The sequence below is a fragment of the Pseudopipra pipra genome, chromosome W, assembly GCF_036250125.1.
Source record: "Pseudopipra pipra isolate bDixPip1 chromosome W, bDixPip1.hap1, whole genome shotgun sequence".
NCBI lineage: Eukaryota > Metazoa > Chordata > Aves > Passeriformes > Pipridae > Pseudopipra > Pseudopipra pipra.
Window position 1 is genome coordinate 59561161 of NC_087580.1, and position 17138 is coordinate 59578298.

Here is a 17138-nt window from a genome sequence, read left to right on the forward strand (position 1 = left end):
TTGAGAAGGCATTTTGCAGTCTTCCTAAGCAAAACAAGTTCTAGCTTTCAATTACAAATTCTTCTGAAATCTCAACCATCCCTACACCATCTTTAAAAAGGGTAGAAAGGAGGACCCTGGAAACTACCAACCTGTTGCTGTTGAGATGGCTAAAGCAACACAGAATCATCTTCTTTCAAGGCAGGGACAGGATAGAAGGATCTTTATTGCAAAAAGTTACAGATATTTATACTCTTCACACAACACACGTCAACCTACAATTGGTGCCTTCATGTACACGTACATCAGGATTGGCTGTCAAATAGCAAACTCATGGTGATACAGCATTTGCTTAGTCATCATGATCTGGCTAAAGCAGAGTCACTGTGACTTGCAGAAAGTCCAGGAAGTCCGTTTTTGTAATTCCTGTCTTCCATCTTCTTACTTCCTTCCGACAGACCTGTTGTTGACCCTGACAATTCCCCCTTTTTTTGTATTTATGCCACAAAGATGGCCTTGACAGTCTTTTGCAGGGTCCTTTGCAACAAGGCTGATCAAGCAAGGCATCAGTATTGACAACCCCTGATTCAAAGCTAAGAAGAAATGCAACATCTTACAATAAGGATGGATAACAACACTTCACCAAGAAAAAATTAGAGTTTATCTATCTAGAATAAGGACTCACTATGGTCTGACAGATTCATGTAACACACTCCCTTAAAATCTTAACACTCTAATATAAAGTATTTTTAAGTTTGCACACATATATACCTATACAGTCTCTCTCTCTCATACAATCTTTTTCCAGTCATTCATTGGTGGCCACCTCAGTCATTCTTCACTCACACACAACTGGAATTTCCATTATACTTTCACACTTCAATTACACATTTTACATTTTGGGTAGTTATTGGCTATGCACTTTCCAGTTTGTCATTTTTGGTAGTCACGTTTATCAACTGTACCTGGTTTGAAGAGGAATTATTATAAGGAATATAAGGCCTAACAAACTTAAAAGAGATCTATTCTGAGTTAGCATCTGTTTATGCACATACATAGTCTCTTCCCCCCTTTTTTTTTAAAAAGTTTATTGATGTGTAAAATGCTTTTCTGATAATTTGTTTTATGAGTGAGTTAAAAACTTCTACATAAGAAAGTAATCCCCGTACACTTTTAATTTCTAACTGAAATGTACTTAAGTTGTTTTATAATCTAAATTTCACTACTATGACTATTATCTGTTATCAATTCAAAGCATTATTGTATCAGAAAACACACCATGTATCTTTATGTTTCCAAACAAATTCACCCGTATTTGTCATTTCTAGCTACATCTCAAAGGCACACTAAATCTACAGTGTTATGGCTTTAGTTGCATGCTTTGTCTATAGGCATGCTGAGAACATAAGAGAACCAAACTGACATTAGGAATATTCTTTGGCAGCTCTGTCGTGTTCTGCCAGTTAAAGAACTTATCAAAAAATTGAGGTAACAACAGTGGTCACACCATTCAGCTGAGAATAGTTCAAAATTCTTGAAAGTTTTCAGAAATTCAAGTACACAAACACTAGTTGCAACTTGTTAGAAATGCCAGATAAATTAGGTTGGCTGCCAGATAAATTAGGTTGGCTGCATCTTATTAGTCTATTAGCTGGCGTTCACACAGCTCCTTGTAAATCCTTTTTCTCACTTGGGGCATATCTTCTTGGGAGAACTGAAAAGGCTGATCTAAGGTGAGGCACTTGCAGTACTGGAGTACAAAAACTCCACAGTCACTGTCATTTTTCTGTTGTGGAATGTATTCTGTCACAGCAATCTGCCAACCTTGAAGGAACTCGGGGTGATTCTTCTCCTTTGCTTCAGTCAGCAAATACTGTCGAATGTTCTCTACACAAAACTGAAAATGAATACCTTGGGAATCATAAAATGAAATAATTTGACTGGGGATGTTCACAGCAATGAGAGACCAGTGGACTTCCAGGTGAATAGGAATTAATAAGAGAGTCTCCTTGAATAAGTCCACCTTTTCAGTCCATCGTTTTACCCCAATATATCCTTTGGTTACGAGCTGTGTATAAAAAAAACTGTTAAAGAAATGAACTTTTTCAGGGACTGCATCCATTACGAGTTCACCATACATATTAATTATCTGGTCATTCAGCCAGTTCTGGCCTTCCAGTGTAACCAAATCATCCATATCTAGCATGTGCTTATTATAGAAGATCCGGAAATTGCAAGTGGAGGGTTTTGGAAGTTTTTCCCGATACTTTATGATTTCCCTGGTGATAAAAGGTTTTCTATGGGAGAAATCTTCATTAAAGACTTCTTTTAATCTTCCCATGACATCTTTTTCACAGAGTGGTACTAAACTGCCATATTTTTTCATGACTTCATCTAGGAATTTACAAAGCCACGTTGCCAACTGCTCATCGGTAACCCGGGAAGTTTTCTGACTATCCGTTTTTCCTCCCTTCCGAGTCCTTGTTTTCAGTCCTGTGTTTTCTGGTGAAGGCTCTTCGAGAGAATTTTTACAGTAAGAATGATCTAGTAATTTTGAATTAAAATGTCCAAGGAGCTCTCTGTTTCTCTTTGGCTAGAGCTGTCCTTATTTTGTGTCAGCTCCATGGATAAGGGTTTATTTGTATGATTTGATTAAATATATTTTTATCTCTTTTACCTTTTTATTATCAAGTCACACACAGCTTCTTTTTTCTTTAATAATATTTATCATTTATCAGGATATCTTCTAGTTTGGATCTCCATTTTGCAGGAACACTGTGTCAGTTGGTTTAGTCACGTTCCCGAGGTTGTCACTGAAGGTGATGGTGCCATCAGTGAGGTTGAGGGTGGTGATGCAGGACAGGTTTGTGTGGTGTGGCATCATGTTTTGGGTGTAGTTGTCCAGCACAGGCTCTTGTTTGATGACCTTGTTGACTATCAGGGGAGTAAAGGCTTGTAGATGGAACAAGGAACAGTCCATGTGCTTGAGCTTGCATCTCCAGTTTTTGTATTCTGAGCAACAGGTGTTTGTTGGCATATTCCAGTTTCTTCAGGTTGTTTTCCAGCTCTTTCATGCACTGCTGTTCTCTTTGCAACTTATGGATGTAATCCACTGGGGCTTTTAGGATCATTTCCTTATTCCAGCGCATATCTGGGTCATTTGACTTGGGTATCAAGGTGCTCAGTTCTTTTATACAATCATTAATTTTAGATCTTCTTCGTTCAATTAAGTTGTGGTTGTTTTTCTTTTGCCTCTCTTTAGCCAATGCTCTTGCTTCGGACTCTTTGAACTTTTTTTTTATATTAAGAAGATTAGTTGGACAGGAGTTGCTGATGTTTAGTTCTAGAGGAGGCACACTTTGGTTGTCATAAAGGTCAACTAAATTGTCAGACACAGGCAATGTATTTGCCATTTCTAATGTAAGGATTCACAGTAATTCATAGGGCAGAGTTCTGTCTCTCTGGATGCAAAAGAATGAAACTGGAGAAGAATCACGTCCCTTCCGACTTAAGCAGTGTCATCCAGCCTTCAGGTTGCTTTAAATCAGGATCTTGCTTATAGGAGCATGCCAGAGGACTGGGGATGCTTCTTGGGAAAGCAGCAGCAGCTTTGGTCTAAGGTTGCTACTCGGTAACAGGGACATACCTCTGTTGTTTAGCACAGAGACTAGAACAGATGTAGTTTAAGACAATTTTAGATACCTTCAAAATTATGCATATTTGTATTTACAGAATCTGAGGAAGGTAAAATTTGTTTTTTGAATTCCCAAATATAATAAACTTAAACAAATCAATGCAAGGCTATAATTATGTCACAGTCTGATGAGACTGGACTATTTGCTAAAGAGGATGAGTTATGAGGTAGACCAAACTCCTCTCTCTCAGCAATTGTAATATCAAAATTAAGGGGTTTTACTTGAGGAAAATGTGGAAAAAACAGAAGAAATAACAATCCCTTATTAAAAGATATATGTATGTTGGCAAAAAAACAGTAACAAAAGCACAAAAGAACTAGACAGCAATCCTAGAAAAAATAAAGAAAAAAAAACAAACAACAAAAAAAGTCTAAATGAATACTTCTCTGTCCTTTAGCACAGTCCTAATCGTGGCCTGCAGGGGGCGCTGTTGGGTCACTGGAGGTGCAGGATCTGCAATGCCTTGTTGTGGCTGGCAGGGGGCGCTGTTTGATCGCTAAAGGTGCAGGGTCTGCAGTACCCTTTCGTGGCCTGCAGGGGGCGCTGTTGGACCGCCAAAGATGTAGGGCCTGCAGTTCTCGGTCGTGGTCGGCAAGGGGCGCTGTGGGATCTCTGACAGTCACCGTGCAGGGAGAGGGGTCTGGGGGTTGGTCTCGGGTCGCGCAGGGAGCCGACAAGGGGGTGGGGGACCCTCCCCTCAGCAGTTCACCCCTCAACAGGACTCACTGTTCCCAGGTGATGACGTTCCAAGGCTTTACCCTCTCCTCCCAGGAAACACAGACCTCTCCGATGAAGAGAAGAAAAAAAAAACGACCAGTAGGTCCCGGCAGGAGTCACGAGGCAGTGGCGGTGCAGGGCCGGTGGTCAGGCCTTCTGATTGCCACTGGAGTCTGGGCTCTCAGTAGCTCTTCCTCCAGAGATCCCTGGATACCGTCCCTGACTCCGTCCTGGCAACAGAACCCAGCCGTCTGCCCCCTTTCCCCTCCGAACACACAGCAGTTCCTCTCTACCCAGTCTCTCTAAATCGCCCATCAGCGAGCACAGGGTACATCTTTTGTAAATCTAATGACCTGGTCAGCTCAGCCAGGTACATCTTTTGTAAAACTAATGACCTCCCTTCCCCCCTTTTTCACTCAAACTCCGTCTTTCCTACAGTGAGGGGGGGGGGGCAGGGGAAAGACAAATTTTTCTGAAGTCCTAACCTATAACAAATTAATAATTAGTTGTGTTCTATTTTTGAGTTTGTAATTGGTGCTGTTATCTTTTCTAGCAAAATATCTTTGGGTGTGATGCCTTAAGACCCTTTTAGTTTCTTATTTTTCTAATTTTGTAAGCTTTATAAGTTTTATAAGAAGTAGAAGCAGCAGCCCTTGTTCCCTACCCTGTAGCACAAGTAGTTTACACATTCCTTAACCCTCTCACCCCATTCTATGCTCCCCATATCAAATCTACCCCTGAATTCAGTAGAAATGTTTAGTCTTTTGTCAAGGCAAGGCCTACGCTCTTAAGAGAACACTCATATCTTGGCCTGAACAACAGAACAGAGTCAAGAACTGGGTGACCGTGTACCCTTTGTGCTCTGAGGATGATGAGAATGATGAAGAGGTGGTCCCAAAAGCCCACAGACCCAATTCCCAGGGGGTGGGCCAGGGGGTGGACCAGAGCAAAGGCTATGAGATGGACAAAACTTGGATTGGTCAAGCAGTATTATAAAATGTAACATCTCAGGCACAGCCGGCGCATCCTGTAACATCTATGTCTAGGCACAAATTAAACCCTTTCCTTATCTCACCCTCGATTAACTGCTCCTGAGGTTTTTTTCCTTAGCATAAGCTGCACAGGCATCAGTGAAAGAGCCTTTATACTCTTTTGTTTCTCTTTCTTAGAAAACTTCACAGTTCTGAAAGTGTCCGAGTTTTTTAGAATGTTTTTTGGTTTTCAGCAACAATTTGCATTTAAAAAAAATTGACTAAGAAACAATTTTTACCTCTCAGTCTTTCTGGCATATGCTCTACTGAGAAGAGAACAGAAAAATTAAGTTTACATAGTTTTGTTTCTTGCTTGTTGCTATAAAAGGTAGAAAAGGTTTTAATTTTCTCTATTCACTTACTAAGCAACAGTTTAAACTTAAAAGGCTGTGTGTTGTTAGGCAAATCCCTGTTATCTCCTTAGATCTTATCTCTCTCTTTACAAAGGTGGAAACTTTAGGCTAAAATGGTCTATCTTTTCTTTTTTTCTCTGGCAAAAACTGCCTTTGTCAAATAAGATATCTTGGAATAAGCATTTTACTAAATTAGTTTACTTTAAAGCTTTTTTAGTAACCTCTAAAAATTTGTCTGTAAAACACTGAAGCAATGAAAGGGTGGGAAGGAGAGGGAAGGCAGCGCAACTGTGCTTGGCACCACCTTCACTCTGCTCTGGTGGAGAGTCACTCCCCCCACACACTTTGGAATTTTCTTATCACAGGCAGCGGGATGGGTTTCAAAGAAAATCTATCAGTAGTCACTTTAAAAACTCTACTTCTTTATTACATTTATGCATGTTCTCGCCCCCCCTTTTTTGACTGCAAGGAAAGATAATTTCTTTCTCTAATCAGAAGGTTGCAAAGTTACAGTTTTTATAAAGTAGGAGAGTTTTACTCCCTCCCTAGTCCTGAGAAATTGGTATTTTAAACTTTTTGTGGATTTGGCTAGTGGGAGGTTTGGGCTCCTGTTTGGTTGTTAAGCAACAAACTGACTCTACTGTGTGAAATACACTTTATCTCTCTTCCTGATAAGGTTGAATTTTGCAAAGAGGGGATTTTTACTTTTCTTTTTCTGTTTTCTCCTGGCAAAAACTTTGTGCGCTTCTCCCCCCCCCCGAGTAACATTAATAACACTGTGAGTTCACAACGACACATTTGACAGACAACAGAGTTAACATGAGAGTTAACAAATGCGGGAAGGTAGTTTTCTAGCTTGCCCTCTCCTTCTCTCCCCCCGCCTCTCAAACGCGGCAGAAATCATCTTCTTCAGGTTTTTACTACATTAAATTTAATCTGTTGCATATCTTATGTGTTTTACCCTACACACATTGTGAAACTGAAACAGCCAATTAGCATATGAACAAAGAATAGGTAACTCAGGCTGCGAAGAAGAAAGAAAAGAAGGTGGGTGCTGACTCTTAAATCCGATGGCTCGTACAAGGATGGGCTCTGCTCTCTTGTTTTCCGCCCGGCCCCCGTCCTCTAGTTTATTTCTGCTCCTCTCCATTCGCCTGTATGTCTCGATTTGAATTTCTCTCCTTAGTTATTTTCTCGGCAGAGTCATCTGGTAGAAAAACTGTTTTTTCTGCAGCAGCAGCAATGGAGGGGAGGGGTCCCTCTTTCTTTTCTGTGTCCAGGAGTGAATTGTTAGAATTTTCTATATTTTTCTGGATGGGAGGCCTGGTTCAAAGATAGTTTGCTATATTTTCAGTACACTGGCAACCTGCTTTTTTTCCTGGGCAGCTACATCTCAGAGTTTGGTTCTTATGTGAATTATTGCATAGATTGCTGCCCTCTGCACGCTTCCAAATCTTTCAAAGTCTCACAAGCACCAGGCAGACACATTAAATGCAACTTAACGTAGTAGTTTCAAAGTCTTGTTTTTAGCACCATAACGGCACACGTCGTAAATCAAAATCGTTAACTTTGACACTCCTACGATTAAGGAGGGTTTTCTATGTAGATAAAACTACATTTTTGTCTTTAGTTATACATTGTCCCATTGTCAAAATTTTTGTTCCCGATGACTCTCCCCCGATAGCTTACCTAATGAGGGGTCGATAAAGTCTTTAGGTCCAGACCTTTTTAGCAGAACTCCCACTGCTCTCAAAGCTTCATTGGGCGCCATCTCCCTCGTGCATCAACCCACGAGTCCCTCTCTCTCAAGGAGAGAAATCACTGCTCCTTCTCTCTCAAGGAGAGAAATCACTGCAAATGGAGAGAAATCACTGCAAACTCTCTCTCTCGGAGATCAATCTTCAAAGTCGTTCTCTCTTGGAGAAAAATCCCTTCGAACTCTCTCTTGGAGATAAATCTTCGGCGCAGCAATCGTGTCGGAGTCACCAAATGTCGCTGTTGAGATGGCTAAAGCGACACAGAATCATCTTCTTTCAAGGCAGGGACAGGATAGAAGGATCTTTATTGCAAAAAGTTACAGATACTTATACTCTTCACACAAGACACATGTGAGGTGGTTTGAAGCTGGCTCCCTGCCAAGTCTTCAAACCTCACCACAAGAGCTCCCCCCCACCAAACCAAGGGAAAAAAAAACCAAGAGAACCAAAACGAGAGAGAGACAGCTAAAGCAATATATATATATTTTTACACTTATATTGCATTTATATACAATTGAAATATATGTACAATTTCAAAAGGAAAAGGGAAAGGGAAGGGGGAAGGAAAATAAAAGGAACAAAACCAAAATAAAATATACTCGATCAATAGCCCAAGATCTAGCAACTAAAAGAATTAGCAAAAGAACATCTTACTACTCTCCTTGGGACAACAGAAAGTCGCACTGGAACGACCGCCAGCAACCTCCGCCTTCCAAGGTCGGCAAGGCCTTACCAGGCCTCACTCCCCAACACAACAGACTCAACAGCAGGGAAACCCACACCTCCAAAGATGCCGGAAGGAAAGAAGAGCGAAAGCCTCTCCTCCTTTCTTCTTATACTCTGGCTTGTGTAAAAATCGTAGGGAATACCAGGTAGTCTGGCCACTTCCTTGGTTACAAACTGGTCACCAAGGAAGGCCCAAACCAAACTACCACAACATGTCAACCCACAATTGGTGCTTTCATGTACACATACATCAGGATTGGCTGCCAAATAGCAAACTCATGGTGATACAGCATTTGCTTAGTCATCATGATCTGGATAAAGCAGAGTCACCGTGACTTGCAGAAAGTCCAGGAAGTCTGTTTTTGTAATTCCTGTCTTCCATCTTGTCCTAGTTAGAACAACTGGGCCCAGTTCATCACTGGATGGGTGTAACCCAAAACTGTGTATTCTATAACCTTCCATGCCATTTCCCAGAAACTGTTGTCAATAGACTATTCGCACCCTCTGCCCAGAGCAACCTGATTCATCAGGCTACAAACTAGGTGCTAAGAGGCCTGCGAGATAGAAGGGTGTTTTTGTCCTCACGCCCATTGAGGAACCCCCCGCCCTAAGGGAAGTACTGAGCATTCCTGCCTGAACTGGAGAATATATAATCTTGGAGTCTTGGGACTTTTTTAACCACTCGTGGGATCCAGAGGAAGACTGCAGACCACCACTCTCGACTGGACTGCAATCACCACTTTTCAACCAGACTGCAACCACCACTCTTGACCAGACTGCAACAGCACTCTCACCAACAGGTTTTTCCCTCTCCTTTTACTTTGGACTCAGGAGGGCCAAAGAACACCACTCTGTTCCTGCCCCAGGGTGCTGGGTTATATATTTGGGCTTTGTGGGTTAAAACCAATTGTTTGTGTGTATAATCGTACTTATTGTATTATTTTATTAAATTGTTATTCTGACTTATAATCTCTCTTTTGAGTTGAGTTCATTTCCCCTGCTGGTTTACCTTTAAACCAGCACATTTTTGGTGCCCAACATGGGGCAGAGAGAAAAGTCAGAATCACAATTTCATTTTAAACATTTGTCTATTTGGATACAGAAACTCCCTGATCACCATGTTGTTTGATGTATTCACATGGCTGTTGTATCTGAGCCTGTTCATATTTCCACAGATGGGGAACTATTTGCCTGTTTTGATGCTCTTTTTAAGACCAGGGAGAGGGTCCCAAATTGCTTTATTAGTATGCTATGTTTATGTCATCATAACATCAGAAGCAATGAGTTTCATTGTAAATGTGTATTCAGTCCTGTTTGCCTGTCCTGGTTTGGGTTGCTACCTCTGGGGCCTCATTAAAAATTGCACCCAACCCTTTGGGGGAACAGGAAGGAATGGTTGTTTCCAGCCTCTCACCTCCTTCTTCCCCTTCAGGCCTGCTACAACAGTCTTTGAAAATATTGAGTTCCCTTTTGATGTTAAAGCCAGCATAATGTTATTGTTAGTGTTGCTTTGTCTGCTCTGTACTGTCTACACCATGTTTAGGGTCAGAACAGGGCCTTCTAGGGAAGTTTTTTGGACGCCTGCCCTGGGAGTGGATAATGTTGAGTGGCACAGGAAGTGGGAGGACATCGGCCAGTATTTGGAGAAGTTTTCTCCTCCAATGATCTGGAAATTCACCCCTGAACAACTGCAGGATCCTGTTAGCGTGATAAGACTGGTGAAGGGAAAATGCTCTGGCAGCTCCAGAGATGGCCAGCTCACAGCAACCTGCTGGGCCCTGGCCACTGCCTACCAGACACTACTTGACATGGTACAGCACTGTCAGGGGGAGGAGAGAAGGAGCAAATCCACAGGCACCATGTCCACACAAACCACAACTGAGTCAGAGGGAGAAAGAAATAAATCAACCGGCCCCGTGTCCACACAAACCATTGAGGAGCCAGAAGAACAACCCAAACCAATAGTAGTCGCCCCTGTCCAGAAAAGGAAATCAAAGACTAAATCAGTTCGCATAGCAAATGATGACGAAGAGGCAGGACCTTCACATCCACTGGAGGAGACAGAGCCAAAAATAATCACTCGGTCCCTATCCCTGGGTGAGCTACGTGAGCTCCGGAGAGAGTTCACATGACAGGCGAACGAGTCCATTCTGACCTGGCTGCTCTGAATCTGGGATGCCGCAGCTAACGATACAATTCTAGATGGGAGTGAAGCAAGACAACTGGGATCCCTGTCTCGAGATGTAGTCATTGATCAGGGGATTGGAAGGAGGCAAGAAACTCTCAGCCTCTGGCAGCGACTGTTGTCCAGTGTGAGGGAGAGATACCTTTGTAAAGGAGACCTTCACGTACAGCAAGGACAGTGGAACACGATGGAACAAGGTATCCGGTGCTTAAGAGAATTAGCTGTTGTTGCAATCTGCTTAAATATTGCAGAAAGAATTTTTATATTCAAATGTTCCCTTGAGCAAAATTAAAACTCATACAAGTTATCTGTTGAGACCAAAAATGTTTTTATTAATTGCTAAGAGATGCAATAAAAAAGAGGAAAAAATAAGAAAAGGTTAGAAAATGCTAAGATTACTTTTAAAAGCAGAGAGAAAAGATTGCCACCAAACAAACTACCTTTTCGTCCAAACTGATTTGTGGAGTGGGGGGGGAGAGGGAGAGAAAGCGGTTTCTGCCCTTTTTTTTTTCTGTAGTCTCTGCTGCTTTCGGTGTGATGTTATCTCTTTAGCTGCAGGGGGTCTGGAATGCAACCAGGATGTTGGCCTCTCCTCAGCTCACTGCCGCTGCTCACACTGGCCCTGTCTCAGGCTTCTGCAGAGGCCTCAGTCCCGCTGTACCTCTCAGAAATATGGTCAGGGTGGAAAAACCCACGCAGGTAGCACGGTGGGTCCCGGTCTGGTCCACTTCAAGACGGCAGGGGTCCAGTCTTCTGGTGATGGGCAGGCAGCTTTCAGTGGCAAGAGAAAAATGGTGAGGGCGAGGTGGGGGAGAAACTCTCAGCTGGTAAAGCTAATTGTCTTTCCCACTCCTCCTTCCCTACTTTTCCCAAATTTCTCTTCAGCTTTTATAGTGTTCAAAGGAGGTAGTCTGTGGTGTTTTGGCACATAACCCTATTCAGATGTTCGCAGAGCTATGATAACTGTGAACAATACCAGGATCTTTTGGCAGGAAAACTCCAGTGGGAAAACTCTGGTGAGAACTTCTGGTGGAAAACTGACACAGAAGTTTTGGTAGGAAGTTTTTGACAGGCAGAAACAATGGCGAAACATAATTTTTGGCATTTGTATGTTATCTGTCTGTTACAACTGTACTGGAGATAATCTTTTCAGAGGACGAAAGATTCCCTAAAAGTCCAGATGGCGTACAGTGCACATCCCAGATGTGGTTAAAGTTTGCACGACTCGGGCCAGAAATGTATTCCCGCTACTTAACAACGCTGCAATGGAGGGAGGGAGAGGACAAGGTGGGTGCGTTGGTTAGTAAACTCAGGATTTATGAAGACACTGTCACCGCCCCATTATGAGACCACGTCTCATCTGTGGAAACCAAACTGGCTGAACATGTCCGAAGCCTGGAAGAGAAGATTGAAGAGGGACACCAGAAGCTAAGAGAAGAAATTAAGGAAGGGATCTTCCATATCTCGCCAGGACAAACAAGAGTCTCTGCTATCAGGAGCCAGCGTCTCCCAGCTAAGGAGAGAGGGTACACTCCACGTGGCAATCTATGGTTTTACCTCCATGAGCACAGAGAAGATATGAGGAAGTGGGATGGGAAACCCACCTCTTCCTTAGCAACCTGGGTATGTGAATTGAAAAGAGGAACAAGTACCACAAGGAACTCTTCGAGGATAAGTGCTGCTCCAGTGTCTCGTTGGCAAGACTCCAGACGGTACAGGAATGATGATACATCTGATCCTCTTGAAGGGACCTCCAGGTCATACTCACAAGAAGAGCACAATGAGTACCATGACCAGGACTAGGGGTGCCCTGCCTCTAGCCAGGTAGAGGAGAGGGACAATCGGGTCTATTGGACAGCATGGATTCGGTGGCCTGGCACACCAGAGCCACAAAGATATAAGGCCTTAGTGGACACCAGCGCACAATGTACTTTGATGCCATCAAGATACATAGGGGCAGAATCCATCTCCATTTCTGGGGTAACAGGGGGATCCCAACAGCTGACTGTACTGGAAGCTGAAGTGAGCCTGATTGGGAAGGAATGGCACAGACACCCCATCGTGACTGGCCCAGAGGCCCCGTGCATCCTTGGCATAGATTACCTGAGGAGTGGGTATTTCAAAGACCCAAAAGGACTTAGTTGGGCTTTTGGCATAGCTACTGTGGAGACAGAGGAAATTAGACAGTCGAACACCTTACCTGGTCTCTCAGAGGACCCCTCTGCTGTGGGACTGCTGAAAGTTGAAGAACAATTGGTACCGATAGCCACAGCAACAGTGCACCGTCGGCAATACCACACCGACCAAGACTCTGTGACTCTTCTACATAAGATGATCCATGACCTGGAGACCCAGGGGGTGGTCAGCAAGACTCGCTCACCCTTTAATAGCCCTATATGGCCAGTGCGTAAGTCCAGCGGAGAGTGGAGGCTGACGATGGATTACCGTGGACTCAATGAAGTCACACCACCCCTGAGTGCTGCTGTGCTGGACATGCTGGAGCTCCAGTACGAGCTGGAGTCCAAGGCAACCAAGTGGTATGCCACCATTGACATTGCCAATGCCTTTTTCTCCATTCCTTTGGCAGCAAAGTGCAGACCACAATTTGCTTTCACTTGGAGAGGTGTGCAGTACACCTGGAATCGACTGCCCCAGGGGTAGAAACACAGTCCCAGCATTTGCCATGGACTGATCCAGACTGCACTGGAAAAGGGCGAGGTACCAGAACATCTACAGTACATTGATGACATCACTGTATGGGGGAACACAGCGGGGGAAGTCTTCGAGAAAGGAGAGAAGATAATCCAGATTCTCCTAAGAGCTGGTTTTGCCATTAAACGAAGTAAGGTCAAGGGACCCGCTCAGGAAATTCAGTTCCTATGAGTGAAGTGGCAAGATGGACGCCGCCTAATTCCAATGGTGGTGATTAACAAAATAGCAGCCATGTCCCCACCAACCAGCAAGAAGGAAACACAGGCTTTCCTAGGCGCTGTGGGCTTTTGGAGGATGCATATCCCTGAGTACAGTCAGATTGTAAGCCCTCTCTACCTTGTGACACGGAAGAAAAATGATTTCCAGTGGGACCCTGAACAACAACAAGCCTTTGAACAGATTAAACAGGAGATTGCCCATGCGGTAGCCCTTGGACCAGTAAGGACAGGACAGGACGTGAAGAACGTGCTCTGCACTGCACCCGGGAAGAATGGCCCCTCCTGGAGCCTCTGGCAGAAGGTGCCTGGGGAGACCCGAGGACGACCGCTGGGATTCTGGAGTCGGGGATACAAAGGATCTGAAGCCAGCTATACACCAACTGAGAAAGAGATCCTGGCTGCTTATGAAGGAGTTTGAGCTGCCTCAGAAGTGATTGGCACCGAAGCGCAGCTCCTCCTGGCACCCCGACTACCAGTGCTGGGCTGGATGTTCAAGGGAAGAGTTCCTTCTACATATCACGTCACCGATGCCACATGGAGTAAGTGGATTGCTCTGATCTCACAGCGAACCCGGATAGGGAATCCTAATCGCCCTGGGATTCTGGAAATTATCACCAATTGGCCCGAAGGTGAGAGTTTCGGACTATCCTCTGAAGAAGAAGAGGAGCAGTTGACACGTGCTGAGGAGGTTCCACCATATGACCAGCTACCAGAAGATGAAAAGAGCTATGCTCTCTTCACGGATGGCTCCTGTCGCATGGTAGGGACAAACCGAAAATGGAAGGCAGCCGTATGGAGTCCCACACAGCGAGTTGCAGAAGCGACTGAAGGACAAGGTGGGTCAAGTCAGTTTGCAGAGCTTAAAGCCGTTCAGTTGGCTTTGGATATAGCTGAAGGAGAGAAGTGGCCAAGACTCTTTCTCTACACTGACTCATGAATTGTGGCCAATGCTCTGTGGGGATGGCTGGAGCGATGGAAAAAGGCATACTGGCAGCACCACGGGAAACCCATCTGGGCAGTGGAGATGTGGCAGGACATTGCTGGACGGGTAGAGAAGCTGAGTGTGAAGGTCAGTCACGTAGATGCTCATGTACGCAAGAAACGGGCTAATGAGGAGCATCGTAACAACGAGCAGGCGGACCGAGCTGCCAGGATTAAAGTCTCTCAGGTAGATCTGGATTGGCAGCACAAAGGAGAATTATTTCTGACTTGATGGGCCCATGATGCCTCCGGTCACCAGGGGAGAAATGCAACATACAGATGGGCTCGTGACCAAGGGGTGGACTTAACCAAGGGCATTGTCTCACAGGTCGTCCATGACTGTGAGACATGTGCTGCCATCAAGCAAGCCAAGCGGGTGAAGCCTCTATGGTATGGTGGATGGTGGTCGAAATACAGGTATGGGGAAACCTGGCAAGTTGACTACATCACGCTCCCCAAAACCCACCAAGGCAAGCGCTATGTACTGATCATGGTAGAAGGAACTACTGGATGGCTGGAGACATACCCCGTGCCTCATGCCACTGCCCGGAATACCATCCTGGGCCTTGAAAAACAAGTCCTGTGGTGACACGGCACCCCGGAGAGAATTGAGTCTGATAATGGGACCCATTTCAAGAATGGCCTCGTAGACACCTAGGCCAGAGAGCACGGCATTAAGTGGGTGTATCATATCCCCTACTATGCACCAGCTTCTGGAAAAGTTGAGTGGTGCAATGGACTGCTGAAAACCACCCTGAAGGCACTGTGTGGGGAGACTCTCAAACACTGGGAGCTGCATTTAGCAAAGGCCACCTGGTTGGTCAACACCCGAGGTTCCATCAATCGAGTTGGCCCCACCCAATCAGAACCTTTGCATACTGTAGATGGAGATAAAGTCCCCGTGGTGCATATGAAAGGTATGTTAGGGAAGACTGTTTGGATTAGTCCCACCTCAAGCAAAGGCAAACCCATCCGAGGGATTGTTTTTGCCCAAGGGCCGGGTTTCACCTGGTGGTTAATGCAAAGTATGGGGAGACACGTGTACCACAAGGGGACCTAATTTTGAGTGAGAATGGTCTGTAATGTTTCATTGTATATATATATAGATGTATATAGTTTTAAAGAGATATAGTTTTTAAAGGGGGTTAATTTGGGCATGACATGGATGGCATAGAATAAGGGGTGGATAATGTCCTAGTTAGAACAGCTGGGCCCAGTTCATCACTGGATGGGTGTAACCCAAAACTGTGTATTCTGTAGCCTTCCATGCCATTTCCCAGAAACTGTTGTCAATAGACTATTCGCACCCTCTGCCCAGAGCAGCCTGACTCATCAGGCTACAAACTAGATGCTAAGAGACCTGCGAGATAGAAGGGTGTTTTTGTCCTCACGCCCATTGAGGAACCCCCCGCCCTAAGGGAAGTACTGAGCATTCCTGCTTGAACTGGAGAATATATAATCTTGGAGTCTTGGGACTTTTTTAACCACTCGTGGGATCCAGAGGAAGACTGCAGACCACCACTCTCGACTGGACTGCAACCACCACTTTTCAACCAGACTGCAACCACCACTCTTGACCAGACTGCAACAGCACTCTCACCAACAGGTTTTTCCCTCTCCTTTTACTTTGGACTCAGGAGGGCCAAAGAACACCACTCTGTTCCTGCCCCAGGGTGCTGGGTTATATATTTGGGCTTTGTGGGTTAAAACCAATTGTTTGTGTGTATAATCGTACTTATTGTATTATTTTATTAAATTGTTATTCTGACTTATAATCTCTCTTGAGTTGAGTTCATTTCCCCTGCTGGTTTACCTTTAAACCAGCACACATCTTCTTACTTCCTTCTGACAGACCTGTTGTTGACCCCGACACCAACCTGTCAGCCTCGCCTCTGTGCCTGGGAAGATCATGGAACAGATTCTCCTAGAAGCTATGCTAAGGCACATGGAGGACAAGGAGGTGATTTCAGACAACCAGCACGGCTTCACCAAGGGCAAGTCCTGTCTGACCAACCTAGTGGTCTGCTATGATGGAGTGATGTGGTAGGTTGACCTTGGTTGGATGTCAGGTGTCCACCAAGCCGCCATATCACTCCCCCTTCTCAGCTGGACAGGGGAGAGAAAATAAGATGGAAAACAACTCGTAGGTTGAGTAAGGCAGTTCACTAAAGCAAAAGTAAAAGTTGTGAATGCACAAGCAAAGAGAAAAAAAATATTTTATTCTCTATTTCCCATCAGCAAACAATGTCCAGCCACTTCCTGGGAAGCAGGGCTTCAGCATGTGTAGTGGTTGCTCTGGAAGGCAAACATTGTAAATAACAAATGCCCCCGCTTCCTCCTCCTTTCCTTAACTCTTATATCTGAGCTGACATCATAGGGTATGGAATATCCCTTTGGTCAGTTTGGGTCAGCTGGCCTACTTGTGTCCCCTCCCAGGATCTTGCCCACCCCCAGCCTGCTGATGGGGGGCAGTGTTTGGGAGACAGTGCTGATGCTTGTCCTAGTTACAGGGGCTGGGACCAGTTTATCACTATGTGGGTGTCTAAGTTTAACAAGATTACAACTTTGAAATTAGGAGGCTTCAAGTGAAAGTGTGGAAAAGGAAGAGAACAGCTCTTTATTAACAAACTCGAATAAACAACAAATGGTGCAACCAAAACTTTCAAAAGAAACAAAACAAAGTCCTAATTCCTCAGGGGAGAAAGAAGCCTGCGTCAAACCGGGAGGCTGAGGACAAATTGTCCTTGGCAGCTCAACAGCTGCATGCAGCCACATGAGTGACCA

At 44.5% G+C, this 17138-nt stretch overlaps 2 protein-coding genes across 2 annotated transcripts; both read right to left on the reverse strand.

The window, feature by feature from the left end:
- Positions 1 to 1594: 1594 nt before the first annotated feature.
- LOC135405183 (sentrin-specific protease 5-like) lies at positions 1595 to 2668 on the reverse strand. Its single transcript, XM_064639878.1, is given in 2 exon segments — positions 1595 to 2544; positions 2547 to 2668. Coding segments are annotated over 2 exon segments (984 nt in total). The 5' UTR covers positions 2605 to 2668; the 3' UTR covers positions 1595 to 1618.
- On the reverse strand, positions 2668 to 9119 carry LOC135405184 (microphthalmia-associated transcription factor-like). The gene is given in 2 exon segments (XM_064639879.1): positions 2668 to 2915; positions 2917 to 9119. Coding segments are annotated over 2 exon segments (666 nt in total). The 5' UTR covers positions 3393 to 9119; the 3' UTR covers positions 2668 to 2725.
- Positions 9120 to 17138: the final 8019 nt, after the last annotated feature.